The sequence below is a fragment of the Microcebus murinus genome, chromosome 2, assembly GCF_040939455.1.
Source record: "Microcebus murinus isolate Inina chromosome 2, M.murinus_Inina_mat1.0, whole genome shotgun sequence".
Classification (NCBI taxonomy): Eukaryota; Metazoa; Chordata; class Mammalia; order Primates; family Cheirogaleidae; genus Microcebus; species Microcebus murinus.
This window is the reverse complement of record NC_134105.1, coordinates 52,266,166-52,281,324: the sequence shown is the minus strand read 5'-3', so window position 1 is coordinate 52,281,324 and position 15,159 is coordinate 52,266,166. Positions and strand designations below refer to the sequence as shown.

The 15,159-nt window shown below is 33.5% G+C and overlaps 1 protein-coding gene across 20 annotated transcripts in view; it reads right to left on the bottom strand.

The window, feature by feature from the left end:
* Positions 1-4,453: 4,453 nt before the first annotated feature.
* The window catches only part of SGIP1 (SH3GL interacting endocytic adaptor 1), a 195,237-nt gene continuing 184,531 nt past the window's right edge, over positions 4,454-15,159 (bottom strand). For all 20 annotated transcript variants that reach the window (XM_075999126.1, XM_075999124.1, XM_075999127.1 and 17 more), the window contains 5 exons: positions 14,400-14,532; positions 11,008-11,210; positions 9,848-9,912; positions 9,109-9,273; positions 4,454-8,109 (listed from right to left, as the gene is read on the bottom strand). In XM_075999126.1, coding sequence (XP_075855241.1) covers positions 8,087-8,109; positions 9,109-9,273; positions 9,848-9,912; positions 11,008-11,210; positions 14,400-14,532 — 589 coding nt within the window. In that variant the 3' untranslated portion in view covers positions 4,454-8,086. The remainder of the gene's footprint in view (positions 8,110-9,108; positions 9,274-9,847; positions 9,913-11,007; positions 11,211-14,399; positions 14,533-15,159) is intronic.

Below are 15,159 nucleotides of genomic sequence, written 5' to 3'. Positions count from 1 at the left end.
TTTCAATAACAACTTACTCACATATAGAATTAAACTTTGTTCTGAAATGGGAACCCCAGACGCAGTAATGTGCCATGGTGATAATTGCATATTTAGGATTTTGTGAAATGGGTGATTGGGAAAATTATGAAGAAAAAACATTTATAAAAATCATTATTTACAAAAAAGTGATATCCATACTTTTTTTTTTAACTTATAAGGCAATTAATGTTAAGATGGTCTCAAGATTATCTTCAACGAGTCAATGCCCCACATTTGTATCACCATTGCTCAGCAGAGAGCTTTGCCACAGTTCTATGAAAGAACAAATCTTTGCTTCTTTTGCTGGTTTTCTCTTGAGCACAGCATAGAAGAAATAAAGCTGTCATCACAGACTAAGCAGTAACAGCTATCAAAATCAAGTATATACTCTATCGAATTGGACATGTAGGAAAAAAGGCCAGGCACCAACATTTTGACTAAATTGAAAAAGTATCTTGTGTATTTTAATCCACAGTTCCTTTTATGAATATTTAATGACCAAGGTAGTTTGTGAAATTATATACTCAGTACGAGATTATAAAGAAATTTAGTCTACTTTTGCTACACAGATCACAAGACAGAAAGGCTACCACCAAATCTAATTGCACACTGACAGCATTTTCCTTAGTTGATGGAATTTCATTACTTTTAGAAACACAGCAAAATTTCTCTGAGCTTCCTTTCCTAGTTTCTCTTATTGTTAAAGTACAAGTTAAAAAAAAATCAATGTTTTACATTGCCATTTAGTAGGAATTAACATTAAAATTAAAATTTGACCATTTCATTTATACAGATATTTTACTATACAAGTGAAAAACAAATGAAAATTCTTTTTACTTGAAACACATTTCAAACAGCTTAAAAAGCCAGCCCTATAAATTACTGCTTGGTCCATAGTGAAGTTCTACTCATAGATAAGATTAGCACATCATCATATGCTTAGCTTTTTCAAGAAAAATTATTCAGCAACAATTTTCCAATTCTGTTAGACAGAGAAAGAGAGAGAGAATATCAGACAGGAACCAATCTATCTAAGAATATCCATTTAAGAAAGCAAGAACTAAATACCATCCTGAAAAATCAGCAGAGGTGCAAGAATTTTCATCCTAGCAACTCTTAAGGAAAAGAAAAAAATTAAATTTGGATCTTGGGACAGTGATTCCTGTGATAATTATTTGGTGTGTTATTTAAAATAGTTTAAAGTGATGTATGAATAACATTAAGCATTTATTTTGCCAGAAAAAAAATGTCACCAAAGGAATATAAAACTGAATGAGGGAGATGAAATTAACATTTGCATGGTATTCTCATTCAATGGAACATTTTAAAATTATAAATGGCTTAGGATCTATCAGGCTGAGTCACAAACTGAATGAATTAAAAATTAAACTATAGTAGAGAAATGTAAAGTGATTCAGCTTTATTCTTTTCTATCTGATAACAGAAAATTTACCCAGGAAGTTTTTAAAGGAACATTGTTGATTTTGCATAAAAAGAACTGATTTGCAAAATAAAGCAAAGCAAAAAAAAATGTAAAAGGCTCATTAGAAGAGTGTAGAATCTTGCAAAATCTGCATAAAACAGTGCATTGCTCTTAGTTTTAACTAAAATGTTTCTCATATAATTTCTAACAAGCTTATGTAAAAATACTGTCAACATTGACCTATCATGATTCAATTTCCTAAAGCTGTTTAATAAAATATTACAGAAGATTGTTCACTAGCATTAATTCCACACTGCAAAGATTTTGGAACATCTTAGACAGATAGGGGCCGATGTGTTAGTCTTAGGTGCAGGTCTTAAAAATAATACTTAAAAAATTAAAATAATGTCATTGTTTTGTTTTGAATATTTTAGATGATAAAGTTAAATTCACTAAGAGACACAGGTGACATTTAAAATAAAGAACAATTCATTTGAAATGGCAGAAATTCCCTCAAAGTTAAAATAAAATTCCAGAAGCATCTTTCCAAAGCATTCCTGGCTATATTATTTGTGGTTACTAAAAGGTATACAAACTAGTGTTAAGAGAAAACTTTTCCAAAGGTTTTTCAAGGTGAGCTTAGTCTTTTCCTGATCCAATAACTTTACTAAGCTTCATCAAAGCATTCACATTCATTATTAATGTTCATGGAGTGAGGATTATAGTATAGGACCATTTGTTTTCATACCACAATGAACATTTGCCAGAACTACTAGACTTGACTTGGAAAATGCTGGAATATTGATAACTACAGTCCAAATATATTTTACTTCTTTACTTTAAAGGGCCATTTAAAAATGCATTTGCTTTTTGTTGAAGCACCTTTTGTTTTCAAAGTTAAAGGTAGAGTTAGGACAGGCAATGTACTATTCTAGGGATAGAAGGAAGTAATCAGAAATACTATAAATAAAAGGAAAAATAGCTTTAGAAGTTAAACGTGGAGGATAAGTTATTATGCCCATGGTGAATGTCAACAAAGAGGTGCTTCTTTTTCATAGGCATACCCATATAGGATAGAAATCAGATTTTAAACATGAAGACCAATCAAGAAGTCTCACAGTGGTCAACTCCACATACTTTAAATTTGACATTCCTTCAAGAAAGATATTTATATTTTTAATTAAATATTAAAAATGCAACTCCAGTTTGCAGAAGATGATAGAACATCGAAGCACTGACACAAGAGAAAGACAACATTTTTTTCATTTTTTTAATATTTAGAGACTTAAGCAATGTACCCCTATCTCATTTTTATTCCATACACTCCATGGACAAAAAGCAATATAATAGTGGCCATATATAATTCATGAGTGGGAGAATGGCATTTAGATACTGTTTGCCCAATTTAAAAAAAAAACACCCTAAATAAGTAAGAAAAATACTATAAAGCCTCAAGAGAAAGTGCACACAGTAAAGGGTGGTGGAGTGGGGCATAGAATAGCCTCTTTAATCAATGTAACTTGGATTGATTTATTCACTCAGAGCAACAATTTAATTTGACTCATTGCACAGAAACATCATATTTAGTTATATTAACTTTTAAAACTATATTTAGAGATCACTCTCATTTTGATATTATTAAAACATCATGCTTCTATTTAAAAAAATTGCTGATTACAAAAGCATGTGGCAAAATGAGTTCATTTAGACTGAATGGGATTTTGCTCAAATGCATAATCTTTTGGGAAAGACAAAGTTTAAACCTAGACACACACACACACACACACACACACACATTGATCTGCATATTTTACTGTATTGTTCAACTTTAATTGACAGCCTGTGATTATTTTGAAAATATGCAAAAATAAAGATGATTGGTACAACTCTTTTAGAATAAGGCCGATCCATACTTGTAAAGTCAAAAGTCTCCCAGATTAAATAGGGTCAACTCACAAGTTAGAGGTCTGAGTGTCCCTTGCAAAGAAGGACTTTGTATTTGGAAGGAGTGACAGCTTGCAACCTCCCTACTACTTAAAGTCTTTTAAGACATTGAAGAAAAGGACAGAAATATGAGAGAATGCCTTTCAGGCTACTCCTAGACTGAGTTAGCATTAACAGAAGAACTCCAAGGAAAAGATAGAGATCTTCCTAGGAATAAACCCTTTTTATAAGCTTCGAGTAAGTAGACTGAATGAAAAGTAAACTCACTAGAAAAATGGTTTTCAACTTAGAATTGAATGCTTAAAATATGATATAATGTCAGAACAAAGAAGAACCATAGAGATCTAATAGATCATGATTCTCAAATTTTGAGTGTTTCTAAAAATACATATTCCCAAGTCCCATCCCTAGAAATCTACTGATTCAATATAAATTTATCAATGCCTACTACCTTCTAGGCCCTGGGGATAGTGTAGTAACTAAGCCAAAATCATTGCCCTCTTTTAACAATACAATGGTCCACAAATCATACTGATTCTTTTTCCATGATTTTGTCATCAGAATTATCCTTATTTTGCTATTAGTTTTTCATTGCACCTATTACCTTGGCATTCACATAGAGTGTATACCATAGAATAAAACAGAAGATTTTTTTTTCCAGAATGGACAAAGTAAAACAGATCAAGCTGTTCCCTTTACAGTCAAGATAACTAGGTTACTTCCAGCTGCAGTGTCACTTTGGGAAGATTAATCTATCTAAGCCTCAATGTCATCATTTGTAAAACAGGAATTAAAAAGCGTACCTACAATTTTTGGATTGATAAAAGGACTAAATCCTTATACTATCTGTAGTGACTGGTACATGGTGAGCATTTTATATATCAATTAAATATTTAATATATCAATTTTTATTATATATCATTTACTGTGATTATACAACTTTCCTCATAAAGTCTCAAAAAGTGATTTATCTGAGTAAAGTAGAATCATGGAACTTCAGAGTTGGAGGACACTATAGATCATTTTTGTGTTGTTATGGTGTTTAAACTGCTCTGGGGAGCTCAGTTGCAAACTGCTGGAGAAATTCCTTCATTGCTTTGAGCTATTGTGCCTAATAAAATTGATTTTATTAGGAAAAAAATCCTGTTGTCAAGAAAAGCTTGAACACCACTGTTGCTCTTAGTCCCTCATTCTGAAGATGAGACGTTGAAAAAGGCAGTGACTTGCTCACTGTCACACAGCAGGAGTTAGTGGTAGTGCTAATGTAGTCATCTGCTTCCTTGAAAAGATTTAGAAGTGGAAATAGAAATGGAATTATGGCCTCATTTTGCAGACTGAGACTGAATAAAAATACATAAGACAAACGAAAAATTCTGTTGTTTGAGTGATGCCTATCTATTCATGCAAAACCATCAGAACTGTGGACATCCTTTCTTTACAGGTGAAATACCATATCAAATACCATACAGTGAATCTTCATTTTGGCTGTAAGTGTAGAGAAGAACAGAGATTTAAAAATGATTAAAAATTTAAGCTTAGCAATTCTAAAGTCCAATTATGATAAAATTCAGACTAATTCTTAATAAGAATTTATTTTTATAAGTTTCATGAAAATAGGGAATTTATTTGAAAAGAAAAACATACTTTCAGGCCAGGCGTGGTGACTTACACCTGTAATCCTAGCACTCTGGGAGGCAGAGGTGGGAGGATTGCTCAAGGTCAGGAATTGGAAACCAGCCTGAGCAAGAGCGAGACCCCGCCTCTACTAAAAACAGAAAGAAAGTAATTGGCCAACTAAAAATATATAGTAAAAAATTAGCCGGGCATGGTGGCACATGCCTGTAGTCCCAGCTACTCGAGAGGCTGAGACAGAAGGATTGCTTGAGCCCAGGAGTTTGAGGTTGCTGTGAGCTAGGTTGACGCCACGACACTCTAGCCCGGGCAACAGAGTGAGACTCTGTCTCAAAAAAAACACAACAAAACAAAAACATACTTTCCATGTTGCCAAAATAAAGCAGTATCATCCATGCTTTCCATCTTGCTAAAGCAGAACCTTGTTAATTATTATGTTCAAGAAATGGTGTACTGGTTAACTAGAACGCTTTCTTTTTATTTTAATCCCTGGTACTGAAAATTGTCTTACTCTGCACTGGTCTATTTTGTGCTGACTTGAGAACTGATAGTGAATCTGACTTAATATGTCGTTGATAACTGAGACCCTTCCATTGTGTAGGACCATTTTTCAGAACATGAATTCTTATTCTACAGTACTGTGGATATAGATGTCATGGGAGATTATAACCTATAATATTAAAAAACAAAACAAAACACCAAAATCTAAATCCCTGATTCAGGCTTATTATGTTATTATAACATTTGATTTCTTTTCCGAAAGGTGAAGGATACATTCCCTATTGAAGTTCTGGCTACTTAAAGTCTAATCACTTTGAAATCACTAACACCCATTCTGTTTCATAAAGAACAATTAAGGGATCATAGGATTTCTTCATAGTTTCAAATTTAGTTCTTGGAAACATTTGGATAATGTTAGAGATTATTGTAATCTATGGTTTTAATTACATTTTTACAATATCAACAAAATTATTCTTTGGGGAAAAAACCTTGTGTTTAATTAATGATTCATTCTAGCGCTATATAAAACAAAACAAAACAAAATAGAGAAAGACATGAGAACCAGTCATATTTACACATTTTTAATATGCTTTATGTTAATATTCATTACGTTTTTTCATGAACTGATTACTTAAAACACATTTTGATATTCATATGCTGGATAATTCTCAATTATCTTCTGCTTACTCTCCACTGGTTTTAGTGTTCCAAATTTCCCCATGTTTCATGGAATTTAAAATTTTGCATTTTCTACTTTGGTTCCAAAACCAAATTGAATATCTTCACATAAATGAGTTTATTAGTTTGTTCAAAAAAACTTCAACACTAGACTGCTTTGGGGAGCTAACTGAGAGTTTGTTTGAATGGTAAAAATTCTACCAAGGTAAAACAGGTCATTTTGAACATTCTTTTGGTAGCAAGAACTGATTGAAGAGTACAAATGTTAATTTAAAAAGTTCCACTATAAACAATTGCCAGTCACAATCTCATTTTAAAAGTAAGACTTAAAAAATTTAATTTGATTCTAAAATTTAGAGGGGCTAAAGATTCTTTGTCAAATTTGAGTGTATATAAAACGAAATTTAGCAACTAATGATAAATATAACAACTTAATAATTATAGTTATGTACTAGTGTAACCTATAACAGGAATTGGTTTATGTTTAAAATAAGTTCTGTGACTTAACAGAAGACTAATGTTTTCAGATCTTAATGGGGGAAGGTTTTAGAGTTGAGACTCCTGAGGAAGTTCTCTCTGAATGCTCATATCATGGGGCTACACTGAGTGATTACAATTTTCATTATATCTTGCAACAATGAAATGACATAAATTTTTGATAACTCTCCTCTTGATTCTCCAAGAAAGGCAAAGATTTACAGTTTTATACAATGAATCTTAATCATCCAAAAGGAAATCTATTACACAATAATGTGAATAGAATTTCATTTATAAAGCTTATTTTTTCTTTCCCAAATGATATAAATGATGATTAAAATTCTCCTTCTAGATCTAAACAGGGGACTAAATTTTTTTTTCCTCTAAGATTCTTAGTCTCAGTGTTTTGATTCTGTGGGTGAAGAGGAAGACACAAGGTATCATTCCCTCATGCAAGATGAGAGAGACCATGTGCTCAGAGCAATTGTGCAAAAGTTGTCAACCAGTTCAATTATGGAAAGTCTTGAAATCTCAAAATTGCAATTTTGGTTTTAATCTCACTGACTATTCAGCAAGCTCCATATTTGCTAAACTGTAGAGAGAGGGGGAAGTAGTTAAGACTTCAACATCTTCTTTATTCTTGATTATAATTTAATATACTTAAACTTTAAATATGAATTGCTTTCCCTTTTTACACAAGTTATAAAAATAAGAGGCCCTGTTTACACATTTTGCATTTTTATGAAATTTGCAGTTTGAAAAAAAAGCTTTTTAAAAAGTGGTAATTAATGCTTTTCTTTGAATATACTGTAACCTTAGAATTTTTTTCTGAAATATTTATGAATTTAATCCACTAAACATTTGAAGATAGAATTTTTATTTAGTACTAGAGTAAAACATACTAAAGACTGAAGAAAAGTAAGTTTGTTTCTTTTTTTTTTTCTGGTTCCACTTAAGTTTCTTTATATGTGGCACCCCCTTTATGACAGCTATCAATATTATATTTAACTTTTATATATTGACAGAATGCAATCTACCTCTGTAAGCATTGTGCCATTCGACAGTACTACTATTAAATTTACATACCACAGTTTAAATTACATCCATTTCAGGAATGGTAAAATGCTAAAACTCAAGTGTCTAACTGCCTTACTGGAATGAGAGTACAATTTACAAATACAATAATTACATTTTAAAACCATTAACAATATTACACCTAGAAGTAAATACTGTAGGACTGCTCATCATGGTATTGTGTGAGGGAAATCATGGCTGAAAGTCACTGACTTCCTAGCTGATACATCCCAAGTGCAGATATTGGTTTGTTTTCATCAAACCAAAATTAAAACCTGTTTGTCATACAACAGTTCTTCACTATATGAATCCTCCAAATCCTTGCATAAGATTTTATCAGTTATCTGCCAAGTATTTTCCTGCAAAATAAAATAACATATCAACAGGTTATCTACTAGTTCAATAATGTGATTATTACATGAGTAAAATTTCAATTCCTCTTGCCTTACCCCTAGGAGCCGAATGCTGCATACTTTAGGGGTGCAATACTAATATAAAATACATAAAGCTTTTTAAGTTTTCAATTTTCCAGATCAACTAGTTGTTTTTTCACATTTTCATGGATCAACAATTTGCAGAGGTTTGGGTTGCCCAGAATGGGTTGGAAGATTTGTTTCTGATGATAATCCAACTTATTTTAGGACAGATACTAATATAATTTATTTTCCAACTTGAGTCATTTTTGAGAGCGAGAGGGGTATTAATTAATAATTACATCAGTACAGCAGTACAACAGACATAAAACCCAGGATTTGTCCCAGAAAATAACTGACAAGTATAATTACACTAGTATCAGAGAATCTGCCTCCCTAATTTAAAAAAAAAAACAAAAAACACCCTATTGTTTATGCCAAATAAAATCTGTCTCATGGCCACATTCAGTTCATGGGCAACCCGTTTTGATCTGTGGCCTAGATTCTTTGAGGTTATTATTCAAGTGAAATCTCCCAGATTTCAGCTAAGCCTGACAAGTCTACAATCTATGAAGTCCTGTTGGAGAACAAAAAGTTTTCATGGAGGAGATCAATTCAAAGGCAAACAGCATTTGTTTATCAGTAAAACAAAAGTAGAATTTACTTCATTAACCTCAGTATGCACATCAATATAATGGGAACAACTGGTCATCCCCACATAAGATATAAAGCCAGGAGAAGTAGATAGAGCCTTCTTGCTTTCTGATTTCTAGTTTATTCTCCTATTTTTTCCTTCATTCAACAGTTAGTTTGCTTTCTAATTAAAATGAATGTTGGGAGTGGGGAAAAGGAGGAGGCAAAAGATGAGAAAATGACAACCTATTCCTTCTTAAGGAAGAGTAAGACAACATAACTTTGCTAATGAAACTCAAGATACCTACTTACCTGCAGCAAACCTTTTCTTGATGAGTGAAAATCGATACCCTGCTCCAACAAGTTCAATGTCACACCCAGAAAGGGTGCTTCCTTCACTTGTGAACTGCACGACCAATGGGGAAGGTTTGCTTGGGCCTTCTGATAACTGAAATCTTGCCAACAAAGAACCCACTCCTGAAAAAAAAAAATTATTATAACAGTCAACTCAACAATCTGGTATAATTTTGGAAATTTTATTAAAAAGTTAACATACAGAATCATACTTACTAAGAAACAGTATGTGCTTCAGTGACAAAATGGTGATGAATAAAATTTATCATTAAATATTATGAGTGACTCTATTTGCACATTGGTAAAAGTGTAATTCAGCAAAATGGTACTTCAAAATATGGGGGCATGCTACTTGGAAGGCCGTGTATTTTCCAATGTATGATTAATATCAGAGGGAAAGGAAAAATATCTACCAGGGAGTGTGGGATTTGATTCAGGATGGAAACATGCTTCCTTAAAAGCTTGTCTCTGCATTAAGGATTGTCTGTTTGATGTGGAGTCTTGGTAGAAAAGGGGAAGAAGAGGATTCATTGAAGAATTATTTGCCTTTATTGACTGAAATAAGTAAATGCAGAAATGATGTGAAATATTTTGCTTATTTTTTGTGCCACATGTATTTTGGGTAAAGCTGGCTAATACCTAAAAGCTATTTCAGGGTTAGGTAAATATTAATAAAACAAGCCTGGGATTGCATTACCTCCATTTTCTGACTTCTGAGAAATATCAGGAATCTTCCACAATATTCTTTGTTGTTCAGCATTCCTAAGAATAAAATAGGTAAAAGGCTTTTGCATATAAGCAAGGATTTTTTGTTTAATGGATGCCATGTTTTTTTCCAGAAAATATTAATTTTTAAAAATGATCTTAGAAAGTTTAGCTGCAATTTAAAATTCTCTCTCTCTTCCCATGCACACATAAATTCTCTCATTTCCCTTTCCTTATTGTAACTAGCTTGAACATTGTGAGATAAACATTTTGAGGATAATGCGAGTTAAAAAAATTTTTTTTCGAACACATCTGCTGAAACAGGTAGATGGAAAATGTTAGTTAATCAATTAATTCAGGTAATTTAAGTTGGGAGTGTCATCAGGCTGACATTCAGTTTTAAAAAATTATTCTACTTTTTGCTCCTTACGGTCATAAGGAAAAGCTAGAGCATTCTTTCCAGAGCAAGTCCTTTATAATAGATGCCACGGGTACTTAGTAACTATTAAGTTTCTAGTTCCATACATTCCCTGGTGTGCTAGAAAATGAAACACTACGTTTCCCAGACTCCCTTGTAGTTATGGTCCTAGATGCAAGTTAGGTTCCACCAATCACATGCATGGGTTGAGATTTAGAAGACAGAAGGAAGGCAGAGGCCATTCTCCTGCTTTCCTGGCTGTTTTCCTCTGACCAGCAACTTAACTCAGAGGGGTAGGCATCTTCTAACAACAGGGGTCCAGTCCACACTCCAGTTTTGTGGGTTTTAAGAAGCAGTTAAGGAGGTGCCAGCAGGAGCTTTCTGGCCTTTGGATCAGAGTCACAGATGTTGGTTCTTGAATTCAGTAATTCCACTGGCAGCCTTCTAATTTCTCTCCTTGCCCCGGGTTGTGGCAGGCTGGTTCTGCAGAGTTCTGGAGATCCAGCCTGAATTCTGTTCCTCTAGCACTTCCACCATTGTGCAAGCACTGAAATCCCTGTTAAATTATTTTTTGCTTCAAATAGCTACAGCAGTTTCTGTTTCCTACCCTGACCCCTAATATACAGGCCTGCTGTGATCTCCCCCTGTGGGAAACACAAAAGCTAAGAAGTCTGGGACCCCTCCCACCAGACGGAGACCTTTGGTAAAGAGTAAGGCGACTGATGGCTCCTTACCAGACGGCCGGCGGGAGCACAGCCTGGAGCTTGGTTACTCCTCCATCGATGGGGACCAGGAACTGCACATTGTTGAGGGCCACGGCGGTGGTCATCGCATCCGTGTTGTATTTGTAATCTATGCGCAGGTCAGTGCTTGCAGGCTCACACCGCCAATTCACCGCCAGGTTCAGAGGCGTGGACTGTATGCCCTGGGCTGACACCTTGCCAAATGACAGGAAAGAGAATATTTAAGGCTAACCACTAAATGTTGTCAATTGCTATTCTTACCATATTTGCTCTTCAGAACAAACCAGGGAGTTAGGCAAGGCTGATGATGATTACTTCTTTGAAATTTATCAAAGTGAGGACTTGAACACAGGTCCTCTTAGAGGAAGTGCTACATTCTACTGTTAATTCTACTTAGAATCAACTGTGAGTTTGACCAAGAAAAAGCCACATTTGAAGAATCAACAAGAATTTGTCTTATCTAAAGACAATGATATTGACTTGAATTCTGGATCCACAGTGAAAAATTCCCAGTGTTATTATTTCTTGATTATTCATTGTGATGGTGAACAGATCTCTAGGAGAGTCTCCTTTCATAAGCTCACGCACACTGCAGGGACCATGTAGGTGGTGTCTATGTCCTGGGATTTTTATCCATGGAGCGTGAGTTTTGCTGATTTTGAAGTATATAAACAACTATCTAGGAAATGCCTGCACATATGGTCACCATCAAGAAGGTGCCTATCATCTTGCTCACTCTTGAGAAAGAATAAAAAAAAAAAAAAAAAAAAAAAAAAAAAAAAAAAGAAGGTGCCTTAAGGTAGGTTGAATTCACAAGGCAGGAGCAGTTGCTGCAGAAACCAGACCAGAAATGGGTTCTTTCATATGACAGATTAGGTTTTTGATGACAATTTTGGCTACTTAAATATTGTTAGCAGCATATTCCTTTCTGAAAATGAAGTTCTATTTAGAAATGTACTATCTAAAGTAGATCAACAACAGAGTAGGGCCACCCTCCCCCACCCCTTTTCTGCACTCCATCCTCAACTGTTGTTCTCAATAATAGTTCCCCTACCTGGGGAGGTGCTTTCTAGATACATGAAGGTGTGTTTTTGATTGTCCCAATTCCTGAAGAATGATGTTGGTGGCCAGAAACTAAATACGCTGAGATTTGAGGGCAATTCCACACAATGCTAGTTGTGCACACGCCCCCTCCCATTCCTTGCATTGTTGAAAACCAACAAAAACACAGCTAAACAGCAACAAAGGGGATTCTTCAGAGCACACTTTAAAACAAAATGACAGGTCTAGGGCTATTTACATTTCACAAAGTACTCTGAAATATATTAGGCTATTAGCTCCTTATGACAGCCTGTAAAATATCTAGGTAGGTATCATTATTGCCCTTATTTGCAGATGAGGAAACTGTGGTTCCAGGAGATTAAGTGTCCAAGGTCAGTGGCAAGCAGAAAGCCCACTTGATCCCGAAATTCAATCTCTTGCCTATACTTTAATACTTTACCCAAAGCTCATATTGCAATAGGTGAATTCTACTTTGTAGATTCACTTAATAACAAATATGGAGACTAAAAAAAAAATGCCACAAGATTTTAAAGTTTTAAAACACTTTTGTTTTTGAAGTGAAGATGTAGATGCAGTGTTTGTAAATAGAGTTCATGAAGGAAAACAACTACAGTTTGATTTTGATTTTCACACTTTGGGCGTGAGAACCATCCATGCCTGTGCCCTGAAATTTAATTTCTCATTTAAGGAAAAATGAGATTTAGAGTTTCCCTTTCTTACTCCTTTTCATTTCCCTCACAGCTTAAAACAGACACTAAATGTGTTTAAATATTTTGGGAAAAAAGGTAAATATCATGTGTTTTCTATTATATCTTAATTATAAAAGCAATGAATTTATGCCATACTATGTGTTTATTAATATTATCTATAATGTCCAAAGCTTAAGTGATCTGCTTTTCATAGGAAAAAAATTATATTCATTTGTGCTTTTGTAAAATGTATCATCATATAGATACTCCACTTTCAATGGTCTCCTTACAAAAATTTAAATGGTTTTCAAATCATAGGGTGCCTTAGAATCACTTGGGGAGCTTATAAAAAATACAGACATGTGAATACGTGAGTTGAATCTTGAGCCAATTAAATAAAAATCTCTGGGAGTGTCAGGGCCCAACATATATATATATTTTTTAAATGCATATATTCTTTCTAGCACCAATTCAGAATCAGCATTTGTTTATAAGCTCTTTGGTGATCAAAAAGTTCAGTCATGTTTGAGATGCATTGATTTTTATTAAAGTACAACTTTCCTCATCTTAAAAAAAACTGAACATATTTAACCACAAAAAATTATTACGAATACATTAAAAATATTAAGTGACATAAAGCAGGCAGAGAAAGACATTTTGTATGATTTCACTCTTAAATTGATCTAAAAAAGTTGCTTTCATAGAAGTAGAGATTAGAATGGTGGCTACCAGGGGCTGGGGTTGTTCAGGTGGGGTGGGGGTGGGGGCTCCTGTGGAGATGTTGATCAAAGGACATAAAATTTTAGCTAGACAGGAGGAGTAAGTTCAAGACATCTGTTGTATAATGTGGTTACTATAGTTACAATGTATTCTTGAAAAATGCTAAGTGGATGTGAAGTATTCTCATCAAAAAATGGTAACCATGTGAGTTAATGCATGTGTTAATCAGTTAAATTTAGTCATTTCACGATGTATTTATATTTCAAAATATCATGTTGTACATGATAAATACATACAATTTTATCAATTAAAAAAGTCTAGGAGGCCAAGTGCTGGAAATCAATGGGAGATTCAGGCACTGTAGAATTCTGACTTGAACAGGCTTATTCACTAGATCAGTAATAATCTGGGGTAAAGGCAATCCCATACACACATATGAGAAGGAAAGCTCTCATGTTTTATATTGTGTTGTATCAAATATTCTTTTACTATTGAGTTATTTTTTAATGTTTTATTAGAACTGTTTCATAGCACTGTTTTACTAGAAAAAAGATTGCTTATATTTAATCATTTTAAATAAGAGATTTTAGTACAATAATGCTCATTAACAAAATTATAGTCATCTAGTTCATCAATATTTATAATCTTAATTGATGTAATGTCTGGCAATTTCATTTTTGTGGCATGTTTCTCTGATTTTTAATATATTTTCTTGTAAGTTTAAACTATTAAGGGTATGTATAAATATTCTTGTCATTAGTCCCCAAGTAGTCTTTTAAGGTTTCCATTTTCTTATAGCTTTTAAACAATATTAAAAGAAATGTTACTTTATTTACTTTTATTTAATATTAGGTACTTTAGAATATAAATTTGTATGTGTAAGAGACATTCTGACCATATAAATAGGCTTACCTGATATTTGAGCATGTCCACATTATAATATGTAGCCTGGGGCTTTTGTTCAGACACTTTCTTTAGGTGAGTCATCAAATTTGGCATGTTTACCCAGAATTCCTTGGTATTGGCATCATTTTGTGTATTATCACTATTCAATTGGAAAGAAAAAATGATTAAGTAGCATTTTATAACATATGTAAACTATACAAGAAGCATCTTAGCGAATTTTCATCTGATTTCTACATCTGTCTTTGACAATCTGTAGAGATTATTAGGAATGTATTAGCAGTAGTGTAGTTTTAGCACAAATACAGTTCTGAATGGTGTTATCCTAATAGATTAAGACCCATGGGGAGGAGCTACTGTATGGCTATAAATCTCAGTGAGTACCCAGTAATGATGATAATTGGCTGCTTTAAAGAGTGAATAATTTATTAACTCAAACTTAATAGTCCTTTCTACATCAGCACAGTTTTCATCTAAATTAGCCAGTTAGTGCAATCAAGGAGCTGAATAGATTGATTTTCTTTTGAATTGACTTGACCAGTAGTTTCTTAGAAATTATCCAATTCAATATTTAGCCAAATGTAAACATGGTCTTTTTCACTAAGGAAAAAAGAGTGATACTAAAATTACTATACTACCTTTTTAGCATTCACAGTATTTCATCCAAGTGTATCTAACTCATAAGAAATGTCACTTCACTTACAAGATGATGCCAGAGTTTAAATGATAGTAATCGTGGTAGTTACAACAGAGAAGAAGCGTGAAGTCG